Genomic DNA, 21,209 nt, shown 5'->3' with positions numbered 1-21,209 from the left:
ATAGGGGACTGCATTACGGAGAACTAGGGATTCAAACTGAAGTAAGAGAGTTAATTTGGTTGGCCAAGTAGCAAATTTAAGGGTATGCTGGGGAAAGGAATCAAAGCCACAGTGACCGTCTTTGTATCTCTCTGCTTGTGCTACAAAGGTGGAACAGGACACTGACAGCCTACAGCAGCAAATATTTGCAAGCACAAATAGACAAAAAAGGTCAAGGAAAGAACCCCCCCCCAAAAGCAGAACACCCCCCCCAAAAAAAAGCGAAGAAAGCACAAGCATCTATCGTGCCCCTTAATCCCAATGCATTTGAAGGGCAGCTCTCATGGGAAATAAACTTTACGAAGAAAGGCGGCTAGAACCTGCTCACCTTGAACATCCATTCAGTGGCCCAGAGCAATATTTTAAGTCAATGCATCTGAGTGAGTGTAAGAAACTAGCAGCTTCCAACATCTTCGATCTGTTTTCACAGCACTGAGACTTCAGGTGCCCTGAGCACTACATTTTCCCAGGGCGCTTCAGATGCTGATAAAACAACATCTGGGGTTCCCGGAAAGGGGGAGGGGGATTCTCCCTGCATGCAAGCCAGCCCTGCTCACCAGCAACACACTGAGCAGTTAGAGGGAATTCTTCCTTGGCTCAGGTATACAATCTGAGTTTCAGAAGAAACAGGGACTATAACGATAACTTTCATATGTGAAGCTAAGCAATGAGATGCCAAAGCTCATACTTCTAAACATAGGAATACAAGTTCTGCAACAACTAAAACTTGTCATGAATGAAAGATGCAATCTCCCTCCTGTGCATTTTCATTCGCCCTCTTCAAGCGTAACACACAAAGTCCGTTCACCTGACGATGCCAGTTGGACTGGTAAGCTCTCTTTGCACTTCTGTACACTCTCCTGGAAATCAGGCAGCTCCAGGGCTTCAGCTATAAACTCAGCAGCGTTAGAAACAACAGCAGCCTCTCTGAAAGAATGCAGAGCGAGGACAGAAAAACAATCATGTTTATTTGTCAGGACAAAGCATTTCAATTTTTTTGCAAGCCACTCTTGCTCCTTCTTTTAAGAAAAAAAAAAAACACCCAGCCCTCAGAAAGTATTTGTTCCTTTCACCCAAGTATATCAGGTACGTTACAAGCAATCCTGCAGTCAGGCCCCTTCCATTTGGGTAACAAAAATGAGAAGCACGCATACTAGATGGGGGATACACTTCTGGGTATTAGTGTGTGAACAAGATGTTGGGGTACGGGTGGACTGTAAGCTAAATACGAGCAGTCAGTGTTATGAAGCAGCAAAAAAGGCTAATGCAGTTTTGGGGAGTATCAACAGGGGCATTAACATCCAAATCACAAGATGTCATAGTTCCACTATACACCGCATTGGTCAGGCCACACCTGGAGTACTGTGTGCAGTTCTGGATGACTCACTTCAAAAAGGATGTGGACAGAATGGAGCGGGTGCAGAGGAGAGTGACGAGAAGGATCAGGGGCCTGGAGACCAAGCCCTACAAGGAAAGCCTGAGGGACCTGAGAATGTTCAGTCTGGAAAAGAGGCGGTTGAGTGGGGACATAATTGCTCTCTAAGTATTTGAAAGGCTGTGTGCCGGTGTAGGCCAAGGGCTGGGCGGTGCCCGCAGTCCTCAGACGTGCGGGAGGTATTTAGCCCCTTTCGGAGCAGGCGACAAAGATTATGCTATCTACCAGGGTCAGAAGCGTCGTCAAAGCAGGCAGGAGTCAACGGCCGGAAAGATCAATCAGAGGCAGTAGCAGGAACACAGAGAAACTTCACGGTTGCTTCCGCAAAGTGAAAGCATGCCTGCACTGCCTTTATCAGTCAGTGCACTTCCAAGCTAGGCTTCATTCTGAAAAGACTCAGCACCAGTTCTCTGTCTGTTTAGCCTCTCCAAGCGAGCACTCCTCCTTTTCCCCTGCAAAACCACACGCTGCCGAGTCCTGATATGACTATCAGGTTCAGGTGAGCTTGGAGGGCTGCCATTCTCAGCTTCTGCTGCAGGGGTTGGGGGAAGAGTAGCTTCTGTCTGCCCTTGTTCCATCTCTCTGCCTAGCTGTGGTTTCTGCTGAGTTATTTCAGGCTCCTGTGCTACTGACTGCAATGGAGGTACTGAAGGCCCAGAGGCAACCTGTTCCTCCACTTCAGCTTCAGAGTCCTCTGAGCCCTCAGCTCCCACGGCAGGGCCCATGACAGGCTGATACTTAGAAGAGGGCGGGGAGCTGCTCCTGTTGGCAGCAAAGGACAGGACTCGTAATAATGGGTATAAATTAAGGGCAGAAAGGTACCTGCTGAACATTAGGAAAAAATGTTAACGGTAAGAGTAGCTCAGCATGGGAATTGGCTGCCTAGGGAGGTTGTAAGCTCCCCCTCTCCAGCAGTCTTCAAGCAGCAGCTGGACGAACATTTGTCAGCATATCACATACTAGCTCTTATGAAGAAGAAGGACGAAGGAGACAAGAAGCGATCCTTGGGTTGGATCCTACTGTTTCATTCCATCAGTGACCACCTGTCCGTGGAAGGTGCCTTGAACCAAAGGAACACATAGGAGCAGATGGAATGGAATGGTAGGCTTCAACCCACCGGGGTTAACATCTTCTTCTGTCCTTCAGATGCTGTCATGCAAGTGAGAAAATCTTTGCACACTCTCCACCTCTACCCCAAACAGAACATTTAAGAACCCACCAACCTCTGCCATTCAGCCTTGGGCCTCAGCTGGTATTTGAGAAGGCACTCTCCTCGCATAACAGGCACACTGAATGTGGCTTCTTCTTCCTGAAAAGACAGAAAAAGAAACATGAAAGAGTGCTACCACATCTAGTGAGAAAGGTGTGCCTTGCAGTCAGGCCAAGACTTTTACCTTGCTCTGGTAGCTAGTGAGTAACGGGAAGACCTCTGGATGGATGAGGTTGAGCTGGGTTTGAATTTTGTGGCTACGAAGATTGTGCACCGAGTGGGAGTTCTCATTGAGAATCAAGTGCTGAGTATCAGCACCAAATCTGGTGGAACAAGAAGCAATGTTGAGTGTCTGATTTCTTTTTTTATGATATTTTATTAGTATTTTAACAAACAAAAAAAGAAAAAATATAGTCACACAGATAATACTCACCTTACATTTTATACATCTTGTAAATTATTTCAGTGTTATACAATTTGCTTAATAAATTCAAAAACTACATAATCTAAACGTTATCTATATTATCTCTTATCTCTGTTTATCAATTTTTAATCTACTCTTTCCATTTAACATATTCAAAATAGCATTCCCATTTCTTTCATGATTATTCCATCAGCTTTTCTTTCATCATGCTGGATAATCTGGCCATCACCGCAAATTCTTCCATTTTCTGTTGCCACTTTTCTAAGTCTGGAATGTCTTCTTGTTTCCAAGATGCTGCCATTACTAGTCTGGCAGCATGATTTCATTTAAAACTTGATGACAGTGTTAGACACCCTAGATAAGTATAAACAGCAGTTCCTACTGCTTATAACACATTTCAATTGCATGGTCCACTCCCTATTTATTTACTTAAAACATTTTTATGCCGCCTTTCCACCCAATAAGGGTTTACATGGCAGCAAACATAAAAACATTAAAGCAATTAAAAGTACAGTTAAAATTATTTAAAAAATCAATTAAAAACACATAAACACACAGCACTAGAAGGAGGGCCAAAAACGTTTATTGGGATATGCCAGACAAAACGAAAAGGTCTTCACCAGCTGGCAAAAGACACCAATAGAGGGAGACAGACGACTCTCCCTGAGGAGGGAGTTCCAAAGTTTTGGTGCCACAATGGAGATGGCCCTTTCACGAGTCGGTACACGTCTAGCCTCAGATGGCGGGAGGCATCTGAAGCAAGGCCTCCAAAGATGGAGTGAGAAGGTAGGTTCATATGGGAGAAGGTGGTCCTTAAGGTATGTTGGTCCCAGGCCATACAGGGCTTTAAAGCAGGGGTGGGGAACCTCAGGCCCGGAGGCCGCATGCGGCCCCCGAGGACATTTTTTGTGGCCCTCGGGAGCTCCGGGGCCCTGCTGCAGAGGCAGGGCACAGGGCGGCCCTCCCAGAGGGTGTTCCTGGCACCACGGCTTACAGCGGTGCTGCGGTGCCCTTTGGACCTCCTCTCGCCGACTGTTGGCTGTTGAGCAGCGAGAGGGAGGGGGAAAGAGGCTGGCAGCTCCCGGCAACAGAGCATGCATGCAGGAGCCGATCGGGCTTCAGGGGGGGCCTTTTGTGGACTCTGGTGAGGAGAGGGCATGGAGACTGGGGCCCAGTTGCGTGGGGCTCTGTGCGCCACCGGGTGTGTGTGTGTGGGCAGGGGAGGCTGGGGCCCAGTCGCACGGGTGTGTGTGTGTGTGGGAAGGCTTTTTTCTCTTTTCTTCCTCTTTTTCTGTCACTCTTTCTCCCTCTCTTTCTCCCTCTTTCTTTGTCTCCCTCCATCCTTTTCTTTGTCTCCCTCCATCCTTTTCTTTCTTTCTCCCTTTCTCTCCATTTCTCCTTCCCTCCCTTTTCCTCTTTCTCTGTTTTCCTTCCTCCCTTGCCGATCGATTGTGGGCTGTGCCCCCCTGGCACCTCATTTGCTCGGGCCCACTGCTGGCTGCCCTTCCGCCTGGGAGGGGGGAGGGGGGGCACCCTGCAGGCCTTCTCTGTGTGGCCTCCCCTGGGTTGCCAACCTCCAGGTGGTGGCTGGAGACCTGGCAACCCTAGCCTCTTCCCCCCCCCACCGGGAGATCTACACCTGGTATGGCCCCTGAATGATGTCATAAATGTGCAAATGGCCCTTGGCAGGAAAAAGGTTCCCCACCCCTGCTTTAAAGGGTCAATACCAGCACCTTGAATTAAGCCCAGAAGCAAATTGAAAGCCAGTGTAAATGGAACAAGACTGGAGTGATATGGTCCCAACGACCCACTCCAGTCAACACTCCAGCTGCATCATTCTGTACCAGCTGCCCTACCAAGCTCTCGCTTTTAACACACATCTTTTTCTCATATGAATTTATGGTCGATAACTTGATTTGTTTTTCAGGGCAGGGTTCGCTTATTTCCTGGCAGACTGTTGCTACCTTTCAATCTTTCCTCTGAGTTGTATTAATGAACACTTACACAGTGAACAGCACAATTCGTAGGGGTGCCAACCTCCAGGTGGGACCTGAAGATCTCCCAGAATTACAACGGATCTCCTTATTACAGCGATCAGTTCCCCTGGAGAAAATGGATGCTTTGGAGGGCAGACTCTGTGACATTACACCCCACTAAGGCCCCTGTCCTCCTCAGGCTCCCCCCCGCAAATCTCCAAGAATTTCCCAACGCACAGTTGGCAACCCTAACAATTATGCTAGTAAGGAAAAGGACCAGACAAAGATGGGCTTACAGATATGATAGGTTCTACTCGTGCAAGTGACAGTAGCTAATCTGTAGGATTTTCACCCAGACAAATCTGCCTGCAAAGCAGGGAAATTTCAGACGTGGCACAATGCAGGGGCTCGCGAGACCCTCTTTCACTGCAGTCCTGTATTCACTAAAAGGCCCCAGCGGCTCACTTCTCCGAATCCTAGTCCGCCTCCCATCTGCAAAAGCACTGTCTTAAATGTGCATTGGAGCTGTAAGGATCACTGAGATAATGCATAAGAAGCACATTCCACACTCAAGAATTATACGAATGCTAAATATGGCCATTATCCTTCAAGCAAGCACCATGGAATCACAATTAGTCATGTCAGCACAGATAGGAAGTCCGCACACGATGATGAAATCTAGTACGTGCTTCTGACCCAACTCCAGCCCAGTTCAACAACTTGCACTAGATAACAGGGGAGACTGCTTGTGAACTGAATGTTATGGAGCAGGGGTGTCAAACCTAAGGCCTGGGGGCCAGAACAGGTCCCTTGAGAGCTCTTATCCGGCCCGCAAGCCAACCAAGGCAGCCACCTCACACACACCCATTCTCAATCTGGGCTGCAGAGGCATGGCTCGGCCCGACCAAGTGGCATTTATGTCATATCCAGCCCTCGTAACAATTGAGTTCGACACCCCTGTTATGGAGCATGCATATTCCACCAAGACACAAACCTTTCTAGCCACTGCTTATACCGACTGTCCCGTAAGATAGGCTCTGGGGTTATGTGGACAACCAAAGCCACAGGATTCTCCTGTTTATCTTCTTGATATCTGCAACAAAGCATTCAATATGTAAGTAGTCATTAACAGATTGTGAGGCAGCCACACGTACCTTTGCAAGGAATGAGGAGGCAACCGGAAGGGGGGGTGGACACGCAACTCATGCAAGGGGTAGGATCCTGGGGATGGGGGTGGCTTCCTCCTTCACCAGCCAATACCAGGCTAGGTCAAACACTTCTAAATGCAAGACTTTAAAAATCTAGACTGGATTCCTGGGGCAGCTTTACCCTTCCTGCACCATTATGTCAGTGCTACTTGGTAGGATGGAAATGCAGAAAGAGACGTTTTGTTCTTAACCAGATGATTGGTATGAAGTTGGGAGTTCCAAGAAGTTAAGTTCATAAGCCCCTCCCCCACTTTAATTCAAGGTGCTATAAAGCATCTGTTCTAGCACATCCATTCATACTCTCTTCACATTTGATGCTTGGAAATCTGAACATTTCGGAGCTCTATATGGACCACTCCTTAAAAATCCAGTGCTGACTTTAAAAATCTGGATGTCTGCCAATGATGCCTTGTGTCTCTCAACCCTGTTCCTAATCATCACAATATGACAATTCCAAGCCATGCAAGAATAAAGTATTATTAGCCTCTTCTGCCTTTAAGTAAAATTGAAAATGGCTCCCTATGGTTTCAAATGATACACATTCACACATAAATACATGAAGTTGCCTTATACTGAATCAGACCCTTGGTCCATCAAAGCCAGTATTGTCTACTCAGACCGGCAGCGGCTCTCCAGGGTCTCAGACAGAGGTCTTTCACATCACCTACTTGCTTAGTCCCTTTAACTGAGATGCCGGGGATTGAACCTGGGACCTTCTGCATGCCAAGCAGATGCTCTACCACTGAGCTACGGCCCCTCCACATTCCCCCAAGGAATCTTTACTCCTTCACCTTGCTATTTCTGTATGTCCCATTCTTACTAACATTTTGGCCCATTCTTATGAGCCAATATGAAAACTTTGTAAGGAATGTACCAGGCCCAGTCAACAGACACATGAACTCAGCAAACAGGTGACAGGAAATGCCACCATTAACCCCTTCCACAACTTGAAGGCAGATGTGTCCCCATCCCAGCCATACCTTCGCAACGTGGCATTTTCACAGACTGCATCTACAAAGCCTTCATGAGGACACTCCACTACGATGAAGACAACACCTGGGTCTGGAGGGGTGCAAAGTTCTTCAGCCAAGATCTGCAACAAGGCACAGAGATGAGCAGTGTGTTGGATGGGCAATGATCCTGCCCCTTTCTGTCAAACACCAATCCCATGTACGCAGAAAAGCTAACAGCCAATCAGGAGCCATGGATGGCTGAAGAAGCCAGATGAGACAGGGAAATAAGAGGGGGGAAACCTGTTACACTGTCAGTTCAGATCACACAGGGTTTTTTTGTTTTGTTGCTAGAGATAGGGAAAGAACCTATCTCAAGAAACTATCTAGGTCTCTCAGTCTGTTTAGGGCCAAGCAGGCTAAATAAGTGAATGCTTGGAGACTGTATTTTCAGCCTACCCCTCTGTATGCACAAATTCTTTCTCAAGAGACTTCAGAAGTCTCAGGGTCTATCTTTTATGGAAAAACAGAGTAGCACTGTGGATGCTTGAGGAAGACTATAGTTGTCTCAGGGCCCAGTTTCTGTAGGGAACTGGCTAGATTTGTGGTTTCCTGGAAGAGCTCACATTTATACTGAGAGAAAAAACAACATTGCCCTCGAGAATAAATACTTGGCTGATAACTGCACCCAGGAATTGACAACTGAAACATTATAAATTAATGAGCCCAGTAAAAGCTGAGTGCTACTTGTAAATAGTTTTAAGCCTCTTTACTAAACATCCTGATTTCCAACGCTGATAGTGAATATAAATTATTTTTCCTGATGTCTCATGTGAAATAACTGCACTTAGAAGGCCAGTAGAAGGCTGGGATAGAGACCACTCTAGGTTATTAGATCAATACCCAGCAAAATCTCCACCATTCAGAGGTTCCCACTGACACGAGTGGAACAACAAACGCTTCAAGTGGTGCTCCTTCACACTTGTCAAGTGTAATTCCTGCTTGGTTATATCCACAGTGTAGTGACTAAAATCTAGAAGCACAATCTAGAAATACCTCTGAGTGAAACAATTTCCTGGGAAACTTAGACCATGCCAACAGCTGTGTTAGCCGGACACTATGCCCAAATCCTGATGGCTTCTTGCTTATGTATTTGCAGATCCTCAGAACTCGAGCACCTCTCCCATTACGTGTAGCACTGTCCTTTGTACCATGAACCCAGATCTAAATTCCGTGTCTCATTTTTAGCCAAGATTAGCTGTTTTAGTGACCAGGAGAAGTTTTTTTCCTCCTGTCCAATACTGACTCCACTGTTACTTACAATATGTCTCTTTTTGCCCTAAAAAGGTCCCCTGTGCAAGCACCGGGTCAGACCTGACCCATGGGGTAACGTCACATCCTGACGTTTCCAAGGCAGACTTTGTTTGCGGGGTGGTTTGCCAGGAAAATCCGAGCCAGCATTGCAGCTAAACCGGGCAATATTTGTATTTGATTTAAATTTAGTTTTGTACTTGATTTTAACTGTTTTCTTCTTGAATCTGATTTGATTGTGTCTACTTGATTGTAATGGCCTTTGGCTACATACAATAAATCTGTACCAAACTTATTTAACTGGGATGGAACATAATTTACATGGTTTCATTGTTTTTAACATGCAATGTAGTATGTAAGCCACCTTGGGCCCACAAGTTGGGGGAAATGGTTCCTAAATGTTTACTTTAAAATACCTCTTTGCCTTCAAACGTGACGCTTTTTCCGTCCTTTACGGCTGCAATGATTGGAGCAATAGCTGCTGTGCCCCTAAAAGAGATAATAAAAAGTTAGCCAGGCGCAGAGGCACGGGATGCTCCTGTCTACAAAAGATTACTGGGAGATATTCTGTACTTACACAGGCAAGCCAAGCTCCTTTGCTTTAAGCACCAAAAAGTTTCCTTTCTTTGGATGGAGCTGTGGGTAAACAATGTTCATTTCATCACTTCTTCCTGGCAATGTTTTAAATTACTTGAAAGGGTAAGAAACGAGTTGGCATCACATTAGACAAGCCCCCCCCCCACACAAATGTCTCTCAACAAACCAAACTTATTAGAACCATCAGATGAAGAAAACACTGAAAACGCCTCTGAAGATCCTACCAACAGGCAGCCATGTTTCAGACAGATTTGTAAGCGAGCAGTGTAGTATTTTAATTGAAATAGTTTCTGGAAGTAGTTTCTGGAAACTACTAGTGATCTGTTCCCTCAATTAAAGTTCAGCGAGTAATTTGAGCGATCTTCATAAGACGTTTGCAGGAAAACTAAGATGTACAAGCTCATCTCTCAATACATTGACTTTTAGTGCTATTCAGACAAGGTTTCCTTAAAAATAGGCTAAAGATGGCAGCCTTGGTTTTCTCTGCATAAGAAATATGAGAGGACAGGGAAAGCAGCTGTACAGCATGCAATTAATATGCAGCCTCAGTCCTCTAAGTCTATTAAAGCAGTAGAATTAGCCAGGAAGCAAAAGCATTACCCAGGAAGCCTGATTTTATTGGGAAATTATGACTATCTAGGTAGAAGCCATTGAGCTTGACAACAGTTGCAACACCTTATTCAACAGGGCAACTCTTACCTTACAAACGAATGCAACAACCAAAGATGGATCCCTCTGGCCAACTTGTTTGCTGCCATCTTTAAAAAAAAACATACACGCGCATCAAAAAGAAAGCACAGATGATTTCAGATTCAGGCTGTTTGCACAACTCTAAAATTAGAAGCACCCCTCCTCTGCCCAAAGAAAAACACATCAGCATGATAATCCATCTCCGTGAAGATGGATGCCATAATATGCAGTTGTTATCATCTTACCAAAATTCTTCAAATCCAATTTAAATCATTCCCTTCTGGGAATGATAATGAAACAAAGGACATGGATCTCATCTGATATTAGCTACGACAGCAGGTCCCAAATATTTCACAAAAGCGACCTCCACCACTGAAGCTTGGTTAAAAGAAACTGACAAGTGGATCCAAACGTACCAGAGGAAACAACCCACAGTCTGGTTACTCTCTACCAAACCATGTGTACTTCCAATGCTAGACCCAAAACCATTATTTTGGAAGTCAGTGAGAAGCCAAGGCTCCCTCACCCATTTTATCAGGGGATGCTTTGCTCCTGTCATCCCTTCGGTACTGTTGCTCCTTAGAGGGAGATCTTCGTCCCGAGTTATGCGTTTGGTCAGTCCCATCTGCTGGTGATGCTGCTTCAGAGCATGCAAGCTGCCTTTGGTTATTTAGGGGCTCCTTTCCTATGTCAGAGAATAAAGGGAGAAAAAGACTAAGAAGAAACTCACACATACTCCTTTCCAGGGAACATTGTTTGAACCACAAACTTCTTTGCTTAACCTTGCCTGCTTTACTTTGCCCTGTTATGAACATATTTATGTGGATGCAGGATAGTTGACAGCATTTAGTAGGCTGCTCAAAGACAAACTTCATTTCTGGCTCCCAGCAAAATAATCCTATTATTGGTTTCAAAACAGCTGGATAAGCAGTTTCTCACCATAACCACCTATTTTAATGTTGATATTGTAACGAAGTTGGTGGAATGCGATACATAGCCTACATCAGGTGCAGACTTTTTGTTCAGAGTGCACTTTCAATAGCTCAGCGACCGGGAGTTGGGTTCAGATAGGAGAATCCCAAGTTCAATTCATTGCTCAGCCATCAAGCTCAGTGTGGGCTGGGCAAATCACTGCCCACCTCTCTCTCAATCTAACCTTTCCTTACAAAGAAGGTATGAAGGTAAATGTAATATGTACATAGTACTTTGTATAAAAACCAAGCACTGGGAAGGGAAAGCTACATACTGAATGGAAAGGACAGGCAGGAACAGTGGCTCTCAGCAATTTCCTCCATAGCCAAAGTATGTGAGACAGCATTTATTGTGCATGGCGAAAGGCCTTTACAATCAGTTACAAAAACCACTGAGCATAAAGCATAAATGGCACCATTAAACTACCAGATCTAAAAGGGCTGCACACCCAAAGTAGATGCTGTTCTTAGCTCATGCTTGACTTGAATTGCCCTAGTGCAAGCCAGCAATTTGATTCTTTAAATTGCATTTCACCTTCACCATTTTATCTGTCAGAAATCACAGATTCACCACAGCAGTGCTACCAGGCTCTACCCATTCCTGTTACAATCAGTACACCTTTACTCACCTACCAAGGGAACCTGATAGACAGTCATCGTTTCATCCTCATATTCTGGATCAGAATGGGGCCGCACAGCTGGAAATAAAACAGATCAAGCGATCAATATTAGAATGGCCCCAACAAGTACATCTTTCTAAACAATTAACAGTGGAGCTGAAAGAGAGCACTGTAGGTTTGGATAAAGCTACCAATAAATTCATCAATAAATAAAACCCCTCTGGCTTCAAGGCTTCAATTGGTTCTTTGGCAGATGCTGAAGATGGACACGGTCAGCAGCCATGAATTAAATAAATTCATGACAAAACAGCAGTAAATAAGAAACGTAATCCTCTGATCCTCATGAACAAGAGTGTAGCACAATCCTCAGCCACAGCAGGTTATTAAACAAACACAGAAGTGCAGCTCCTACCTAATTCTATTCCTTTTAGTGGGCCAGAAAAGACCTTTATTGCCTCCAGATACTTTTCCTGGAAGAGAAATGCATAGGAAAGAATCTGTCATTAATCAAATCATGTCACAATACTGTACAGTAAAGTATCAGCAGAGGTTATTCTCATGCACTCTTTGTGCTCAATGAGGCACACTTCATTTGCTTCTTATCCCATTACAGCAGCCAACATTGCCCATATTACCACATGTGCACCACATCATGCACACAGGTGCAAACTGAAAGCACATCAGAATTATAAAACCACTGCAAAGGACAGGACAGAAAGGAGACAAGATAAGAGCACATCAAAATGTCATCCTCACAGGTCAAGATGTAGAAGTTAACAAAGAAGCAATCCTTCCTGAACACAGAAATAACCTTTACATCTTTGGATCTGCCCTTCCCTATCAGTATGCACAATGCCAAAAAGGCTCAAACATTCACATCCCCACCAGCACACAACCCTGTTGTACAAAGCCAAACACTACTACTATGGGACACAAGAGATGTTTAAAGGATAAAGGCTGGATTGAGCTCTGCCATTTGGTCACCAGTGGAACATTCACTATGCAAACCTAGCCCTGAAAACCAAAGGACTGCAAGGGCAGCGTTAGTTTGTATTGTTCACTGACATTTAATTCTGCATAGCTGAACAGTTACATCAATGAGCACTGCAGAAACATAGCCACTCACCAACTGTGGTGGTCCAGAGAGCACACACTTTGGAACTCCTGTTTCTTTTAAGGTAAGAATCATTCCTGGAAGAAAAAAAAGCAGAGGTCATTAATGCTTGGTAATTAACAGCGTGTTCCAGGCTGAATTGCCCCGCATATTTCTTTTAGTTTTTCACGCTGAACTGTCATTCAGGAAGTGACTGCAAAGACAGCGCATACCTGCTTCGCATTTCTTAAGAGCCCCTTTAATGCGACCTTTTGTGTTTGCTCCGCCTCCGCTACGAAGAATCCCCTCAAGGAACCATGCAAAATTACAGCTACTTTTGCATCAGGCCCATGAATAGGAGTTTTAAAGGTCGCATTTTAAAAAAACAGCTTTGAGCGAGCATCAAAATTGATCCTGCATAAATGGCCAGAAATTCTGCTTTAAAACCGGTTTTCAGGTTCAAGTATTAGAAAGGCCTTAACAGTTATGAAAAACGAAGTACCTATTCAACTGCTACTACAGAAATGAGAAAAAGGCCACATTTACGTACAGTATTTGTCCAACTTAATGATAAAATTGCTGACATTTTTAATTCTTTAGAGAGAGAACAGAACAGCTAAACCAATGGCAGAAAAAATCGGCTAAAGAACCTATGGGAACTCTACTCCTATAACTACGTATTATATTAGTTTCCTCTGAAGAAGCTTTATTGGAAACACATAGGGATTTTTTTTTAACCTGCACAATAAAATATTCTTCTTCATTTGCACCACTGCCTCTTCAGCCTATTCTATTGGTGAAAAATAGAAATTAAATAAATAAGAGAATATATACAAAATAAAAGGAACCATTGGAGTATAATGGATAGAGCAATCGAACTTGAACTGGGTTCAAGCCCCCATTCACCCTCAAAGCCCACTGAGTGACTTCACACCTGTCACAGGCTTTTAGCGGTGCTTGATGCCCTCCCATGTTAGGGGGGACATTGTCTGGCTCGATTCATGGGCTCAGTATCATCTTGCAGTCAGCAAGAGTTTCCTTCAGCCTCACTCTGGAAAAGCTTGCAGTCACGGTGTGGGCTTGCTAAAAAATAATAATGGAAAAACTGGAGCAGGAAGCCAGAGTTGCTGGAATTTATTTTCTGCATTGAAGGCACTAGGGGGCAGATGCAACTGTAAATAGTCACGGTGAGAAGCACCCAGAAAGCAGCATTCAAGCAATGGGTTATTATTATAATGGTAGGACAGCTGATACTTGCACTTCTGTAATTGATACTTTGCTCCTGTAGGGATTAAGCTTAATTTCATTTGGGGTCTGCTAGTTAGGGCAGAAAAAGTAGCAGCAGTCAGATTCACCCAAAGAGTTGAATTGACTGGTTGCCCTATTTATTTATTTTGGACCCGGACAGCTCCTAATGATCCCAGTGCTCCACTATAGAAGCAGTGCCCCATTTTTGTTCTTTTTAAAAAACTGAAATAATTTATTACTGCTGTTCTACTAAAATGCTTTTCCAAGGCCAGAAAGCCAGGGATTTTCAGCCATGAGTTCTTTAGGAAAACTACTCTTTACCCTTACCTAGTAAAATAGATACAGGAGATGTGAGGCCTGTTTTCTACGCCTCTTCACCCAGAAGAAAATGTCTTTAATTCTCTTTCCTTTTGCAACAGATTATTTTGAACAGAGAGCATTACACTGACCCTTTCAGCAACAAGTACATTTTTTGTAAGAAATTCAAATATCAACATGTACGTTTTGTGGTAGATACAAAACTTCAAATGTAGCTCACATAATCAGCATAAGGATGGATGCCTGCCACTACCAGTGCATACGTTCAGATTTGCTATGGATTATCATTTTTACTGAAGAATTTTTTTTTAATCAAATTAAGACAAGTGTTGCTCAATAAACTCACCAGACAGACCACCAACATTGGCCCAGTTCATTCTGGTAAGGAAAATGTTGTCTAAGCGAGCCACTTTCAACCTGAAGGAAGAAAATATTAGCATGAAATCAGAATTTATCAAAATAGCTATCTGGCTTTAAGGACTCCCCCACCCACCCCAATCCTGACACCAAATCAGGCTTACTTGTGCTCTTGCATAAGGCGCTGTACTCCTTCTCCACAATTAAAAAGATACCTGAAATTAAATATTTTATCATCAGTAAAACCATTCATTACAACTATAACTGACTCATGGCTACTAATTACTCATTCTCTGCTGACCAAATGAAGCTAGCAACATTAGGAATGTGCAAATGGAGCAGAAAGTAATTTACCATCCCATTCTTTTCAGCAAAAAAAAAAAAAAGGACACACTCAGTGTCAGATGAAAAGATGACAATCAGAGCAAAGGAGACACACTTTATTGGTAAGGCTGTATTTTGGAGTTTTCTTCTGTTGTCTTATCTAAACAAAACACTGTTCTGACTCAGAATACCAAGGTTATCTAGAGCGCAATAGTACTCTAAGCCAGAACAGGCAGTGGACAGGAGAAGCAGCAGATGATGTAAGCAGCCTGAAAGAAAATAAACCTCTTGCAGTAATTTAGTTCAGGATACCTGAAAATTTAGATCACATAACATGTTACATCCACCTTCTGAAGCACATAGGCAAAACAGTTCATTTGCCCGCTGTGAACATTTCTCAACAAGGAAGAGTCTTGAACTCCTTTGGAGAAGGGTAATACAACAAATAAAGCCATCACCTGAATGTAAACGTTATATGCTGCAACCCTTCAGAAGTGTCAGTGGGCTGCCAAATATGGACTGTAAATCAGAAATTTGGCAGATAATCTTTCTACCAAAATGAAGCATCTCATAGGTTAGAGCAGACTTTGGAAACCCTTCCTACATGACAGAAAGTGTAAGAGGTTTAACGGAAAGCAATCCTACCCATGTTTCCAAGGGGAGGGGCTACGGCTCAGTTTGTAGAGCATCTGCTTGGCATGCAGAAGGTCCCAGGTTCAATCCCCGGCATCTCCAGTTAAAGGGACTAGGTAAGTAGGTGATGTGAAAGACCTCTGCCTGAGACCCTGGAGAGCCGCTGCCGGTCTGAGTAGACAATACTGACTTTGACAGACCAAAGGTCAGATTCAGTATAAGGTAGCTTCATGTGTTCCACAGTGGAAACGTATTCCCAGGAAAGTCTTCCTAGGATTGCAGTCATTATAAAACAAAAAATATTCTGAAGTGAGGAGGGGAAAGAGAGCACTATAAGTGAGAAAGAAGTGTCCATCCAAGCAAAGCTCTATTGAAAGAGCTGCAAATAATTCTGCCATTGATTACGACACAGGCTGAATAGAATGAGTGGCTCTAACCTCTATGGGTGCAAAATTATGGAGAACTTCCAAGTGTCTTTCATCAAGGCATATCAATCTTATCAAAACCAATACCATACTGGGAAGAAAGAGCCCCTTGGCAGAAAATCTGTGCAGAAAATAAAGCACCACGGTAGCAGGACTCGAGAGTATATTGCACGGGGAAGGGGGGAGAAGAAAGCATGTGTTTCAGCAGAACTAAGAGAGAAAGCATGTGGTTCACCAGAACTAAGAGAGAAAGCATGTGGTTCACCACAACTAAGGGACTGGGAAGGGCATACGATATCTTTGCTATTACATTCGCATCTGATTTCTCTCCAACATGGAGACCAGGGGCGAAAACGCACGGTCGCTTTATCCTCCTTTAATCCCTGTTTCAGCCAGGATTCATCCAGGATCGAATGCATGCGTTTCACCTAATGTGCGTTCGATCCTGGCTAAAACAGGGATTAAAGGAGGATAAAGCGACCGTGCGTTTTCGCCCTTTCTGTCACAAGATGATTGCATCACGTGTCCCACTCCCGAACACCCACTGGGAAAGGATCCCACTGACCGGTTGAACTCGGAGAACACGTAGAGCGCGGCTCCCGCGTCGCGCGTGCCAGCAGCCGCCACCTGCACGAAGACGGTGCGAGCCCCATGGCGTGCGGAGGCCCCCGCGGCACCCAGGCGTTTCTCCCGCGAGCGCAGGTGGCGCAGCGCGTCTTTGGGCGGGCGCTGGCGGCGGGGCACCGGGCCGGCTCCCCCACCAGACATGGCTCTGACCGTCGCCCGCAGCCACCACCTCCACATTCAGACACCGCACGCTCTGCGCTTTCCAGCGGCACCCGCACCACGAGACACTGAGGCGCGCACGCTGACGAGCCGAGAGCGCCTCACGGACCAATCCTGTCTAGGCTCCCGTCGCGTGCGCCGCTCGAACTCTCAACGGCCAATAACCGGTACCAGGCGGGGGCGTCACGTGACACCCCGTGGCCCATAGCCGACACAGCTCACGTGACCCTTGTCATGTGACGGAGCACGGCCCATAGCGCGTGCGCGTTTAAGAACTTTGGTAGAGACTAGACCATAGAAAATGATGCTCAATAGCGACTCCCAAATCGAACCCGGAAGTTATGTGCCACTCTACCTCCCAGATCTCAAAACTGTCTGAAGGAGCACTTCCGGTATTAAATAGCTTTTTCTGTGTGTGTAAAGTGCCGTCAAGTCGCACCCGACTCATGGCAACCCCTTTTGGGGTTTTCATGGCAGGAGACTAACAGAGGTGGTTTGCCAGTGCCTTCCTCTGCACAGCGGCCCTGGACTTCCTTGGTGGTCTCCCATCCAAATACTAACCAGGGCTGACCCTGCTTAGCTTCTGAGATCTGACGAGATCAGGCTAGCCTGGGCCATCCAGGTCAGGGCTTAAATAGCTCTATGGCATGCCAAAAACACCCCGTAGGGTTTTCATGGCAAGAGACGATCAAAGGTGGTTTGCCATTGTTTTCCTCTGCTCAGTGACCCTAGTCTTCCTTGCGGTCTCCCATCCAAATACTGACCAGGGCTGACCCTGATTAGCTTTCGAGACCGGGCTAGCCTAAGCAATCCGAGGCAGGGCAATAACCATAAGAGATAGAAAAAATAGTTACCGGCAGCGCTTGCTTCCAGTTTCCATTGTAACACGGCTATATATGGGGCAGGAGTACAAACCGGGAAGCCACGTTGCACTGAGATCTTTATGGTGCATGATTCTGGTTGCTTTGCATCGGTGGTCTACCCACTAAGTTGGGAAAACCACTAATTTGAGCCTGTAATCCCATAGCACGTAGAATATCAACAAGGTGTGAGAGATCCCCCTCTCTGAGTTTGCTTCTCCAAATCAGTTGCTCAGACGTTGATACAGAAACAATAGATTTATTGAAGCCTTCAGGAGATGAGACAGGCACAGGTAGAAAGTTGCAAGTGAGGGGCTATACGGGTTTACAGAATATATTGACTCCAGGGCACTGGGGCACTGGGGTTCACACTTATTGTTATGGGAAGTTACAAGCTTGGCATAATACAAAACATCAGACGGATCCCAGGAAGTCTGGTGCGGCTATCACACTTCCAAGGCCGCACCGGCCTGAGGGAGTACTGGCAGGAAGAACAGCGGGGGGGAAGATACATGGGCCATCAGGCCTGGCGCCTGAGACCAGAAGGTGTGAACTGCTTTTACGAGTTCACTGATAACACCGCAGGTGATGGAAAGCAGAGACACAAAGACAGAGACCCTCACATTCTGCCCCCCTTAAGGCCCCCCTCCGAGAGGACGAGGCTTATCGGGATAAGCGAGGTGGAATTCTCGGACCAAGCGAGGAGCTGACATGTGGGGTGCGGCCACCCATTCGTCATGAGCGGAGCCAAGGTTTTTCCAGCGAACAAAGTAAAACAGTTTCCCTTTCTTCCATTTGGAATCTAAAACCTTGGATATTTCCAAATGGGTATCCCCTCCTACTACGGTAGGAATCTCATGAGCGGGAGGGGGGTGGAACTGGGGAGCTGCTACATAAGGTTTGAGGAGGCTTATATGGAAGACTGGATGAACTCCCTTGAGAGTCTTAGGGAGACTCAGTTCCACGGTAACCTCGTTGATTACTCTGGTAATGGGGAAAGGTCCTACATAACGGTCGCTCAGTTTTTTGCAGGGGCGAAGAGAGCGGAGGTTTTTGGTGGACAGATAGACTTGCTCCCCCACCTTGAGTTCCCATCCCGGAGACCGGTGTTTGTCTGCTTGTTCCTTGTACTTGCTTTTTGCCCTTTCCAGATTTTTGAGCAACCATGGCCAGGTGGATTTAACCACCTGAATCCACTCCTGAAGATCAGGGGTAGACTGGAGCTCTGGCGAGACGGGGGCAGAACCGAAAGGGCCAAAATCCGTCCCGTATATAACTTGGAAGGGACTAAAGCCGGTAGAGGAATGAGGCGCATTGTTGTACGCATATTTGGCAAATGGCAGCAGGTCGACCCAGTCGTCCTGGTGGAAATTTACATAGCAACGCAAATAACATTCTACTACCGCATTTACTCGTTCCGTTTGACCATCCGTTTGGGGGTGATAGGCGGAAGAAAGGCCCTGTTCCTCCACTCCCATTAACTTTAGGAAAGCCCGCCAGAATTTGGCAACAAACTGGACCCCCCGGTCGGAGAGGACCTTCCTCGGGATCGAGTGTAGCCTGAGGACGTGCGTGATGAACAGTTTAGCTAAGCCCTGGGCTGAAGGAAGACCTGCACATGGAACGAAATGAACCTGTTTGGAAAAGAGGTCTGTGATAACCCAGAGAACCGTTTTCCCCCGACTTGGAGGTAGGTCGGTGATAAAATCCATGGCGATGACTTCCCAGGGACGGGAGGGGTTCTCAAGCGGTTTGAGAAGCCCCGGGGGTTTTCCCATCCGTTTCTTGGCTGTGGCGCAGGTGGGGCAGCTGCGCACATACAACTCTACATCAGATCTCATACCGGGCCACCAGAATTGCCTTCGAACCAGGTGAAGCGTTTTTATGAAACCAAAATGACCCGCTAGCCTGGCCCCATGTACAAGTCCCAATACTTCTTTGCGAAGGGAAGATGGGACATATAGTTTCCCCCCTTGCACCCACCAAGTGTTGGTTCGTTCCAAGCCAGTGGGGAGGAGATGGTGCTCCTCCTCCTGTAAGGAGGCGTCCCGGAGTCGCTGTTGGAATGCTTCCGGGATACCTTTGAGCGTAGGGGGGGTCTCCGGTTGGCGGGCTTGGGATCGGGTGGTGACGGCCAAGCCAGGGACTTCCCCTCGCTGTTCGGGAGTGAACAGGGAGTCGACGGGGCGATCGAAATCGTTGCGATACTGGGGAAGTCGTGACAAAGCATCAGCTAGGGCATTTTCTTTGCCAGGGACATGTTTGAGGGTGAACCGGAATTTTGCAAAAAATTGGGCCCACCGAATTTGTTTGGCATTGAGTTTTCTAGCTCCCTTGAGAGCCTCAAGATTCTTGTGATCTGTGCACACTTCGAACGGCAGCTCGGCCCCCTCTAAGAAGTGTCTCCATATGGTAAGGGCATGTTTGACCGCTGCTGCCTCCTTCTCCCAAATGGCCCAGTTGATTTCGGACTGGGAAAACTTCTTGGAGAAGTAGGCGCATGGCCTCAACCGTCCCCCCTCATCCCTCTGCAATAGGGCCCCGCCCATGGCTACATCCGAGGCATCCACCTGCACCACGAAGGGCTTGGTGCAATCCGGGTGAGCCAAAACGGGTTCGGATGAAAAAAGTAGCTTTAAAAGTTCAAAAGCTTGCTGGCACTGGGGAGACCATTGCAGACGGGCTGAGGGGAGTGCGGCGCTAGCCCCCCTGTCCTTGGTACGCAACAGGGCAGTGAGGGGAAGCGCAACTTGGGCAAAGTTGGGAATGAAATTCCGGTAAAAGTTGGCAAACCCCAAAAACTGTTGAAGTTGGCGGCGGGTAGTGGGGGTTTCCCAGTCCCGCACCGCCTGGACCTTGGCGGGGTCCATTTCCAACCCTTGGTGGGAAATCACATACCCCAGAAATGTAATAGAAGGTTGGTGGAATTCACACTTGGACACCTTAGCATACAGTTTGTGCTCCCGCAGCCGCTGGAGCACTTCTCGCACTAGGCGCACATGTTCTTCCATGGTCTCAGAGTAAATAAGAATGTCATCGAGAAATACCACCACCCCCCGAAACAGTAAATCATGCAAAACTTCATTAATTAATTGCATAAAGACACTCGGAGCCCCCGAAAGTCCGAACGGCATGACCAGGTACTCAAACATCCCAAAACAACTGGAAAAGGCCGTTTTGGGTTCGTCTCCTTCTTTGATGCGAATGCGGTGGTAGGCTTCTACCAAGTCCAGTTTGGTGAAGATTCGGCCCTCCTTTAATTGTGCTAGAAGGTCAGGAATAAGAGGGAGGGGGTAAGCATTAGACTGGGTGACTGCGTTCAGTCTGCGAAAGTCAATACACAGTCTTAAATCTCCCGTCTTTTTCTTTACAAAGAAAGCTGGGGCTGAATAAGGAGCCTTGGAGGGGCGTATGAAACCCCTCGCCAGATTGACATCCAGATAGTCTCGCAATACAGTCTTTTCACTAGGGCTCATGGGGTAAACCTTTCCCTTAGACAGTTTGCCTTCCCCTACAATCTCGATGGCACAGTCCGTTTCTCTGTGGGGAGGCAGTTCGTCGCACTCTCTAACATCGAAAACATCAGTAAACTGCGAGTACTCAGAGGGTAATTGAGGAGAGACTGGGGCGGGGGACCCTACCAGTGCGGCGGCTGGAGTTCTGAGTACCCGTTCCTTGTCATGCAACCCACAGGGGTTTTCGGGGAAGGAAAGCACCCGTTTAACCCAATCAAT

The 21,209-nt window shown here is 46.3% G+C and overlaps 1 protein-coding gene across 1 annotated transcript in view; it reads right to left on the bottom strand.

Moving 5' to 3' along the window:
- The window catches only part of ELAC2 (elaC ribonuclease Z 2), a 28,728-nt gene extending 12,095 nt beyond the window's left edge, over positions 1-16,633 (bottom strand). The window contains exons 1-15 of the mRNA XM_056866934.1: positions 16,395-16,633; positions 14,612-14,662; positions 14,437-14,507; positions 12,558-12,622; positions 11,844-11,901; positions 11,441-11,509; positions 10,367-10,525; positions 9,850-9,908; positions 9,131-9,189; positions 8,970-9,042; positions 7,273-7,385; positions 6,079-6,177; positions 2,869-3,007; positions 2,698-2,783; positions 848-966 (exon numbers count right to left, since the gene is read on the bottom strand). Of these exons, the coding sequence (XP_056722912.1) occupies positions 848-966; positions 2,698-2,783; positions 2,869-3,007; positions 6,079-6,177; positions 7,273-7,385; positions 8,970-9,042; positions 9,131-9,189; positions 9,850-9,908; positions 10,367-10,525; positions 11,441-11,509; positions 11,844-11,901; positions 12,558-12,622; positions 14,437-14,507; positions 14,612-14,662; positions 16,395-16,633 (1,459 nt within the window). The remainder of the gene's footprint in view (positions 1-847; positions 967-2,697; positions 2,784-2,868; positions 3,008-6,078; positions 6,178-7,272; positions 7,386-8,969; positions 9,043-9,130; positions 9,190-9,849; positions 9,909-10,366; positions 10,526-11,440; positions 11,510-11,843; positions 11,902-12,557; positions 12,623-14,436; positions 14,508-14,611; positions 14,663-16,394) is intronic.
- Between the last annotated feature and the right edge of the window lie 4,576 nt (positions 16,634-21,209).

The sequence above is a fragment of the Euleptes europaea genome, chromosome 1, assembly GCF_029931775.1.
Source record: "Euleptes europaea isolate rEulEur1 chromosome 1, rEulEur1.hap1, whole genome shotgun sequence".
Lineage (NCBI taxonomy): Eukaryota > Metazoa > Chordata > Lepidosauria > Squamata > Sphaerodactylidae > Euleptes > Euleptes europaea.
The sequence above is the reverse complement of the archived record's forward strand: the minus strand, read 5'-3'. Positions and strand labels throughout refer to the sequence as shown.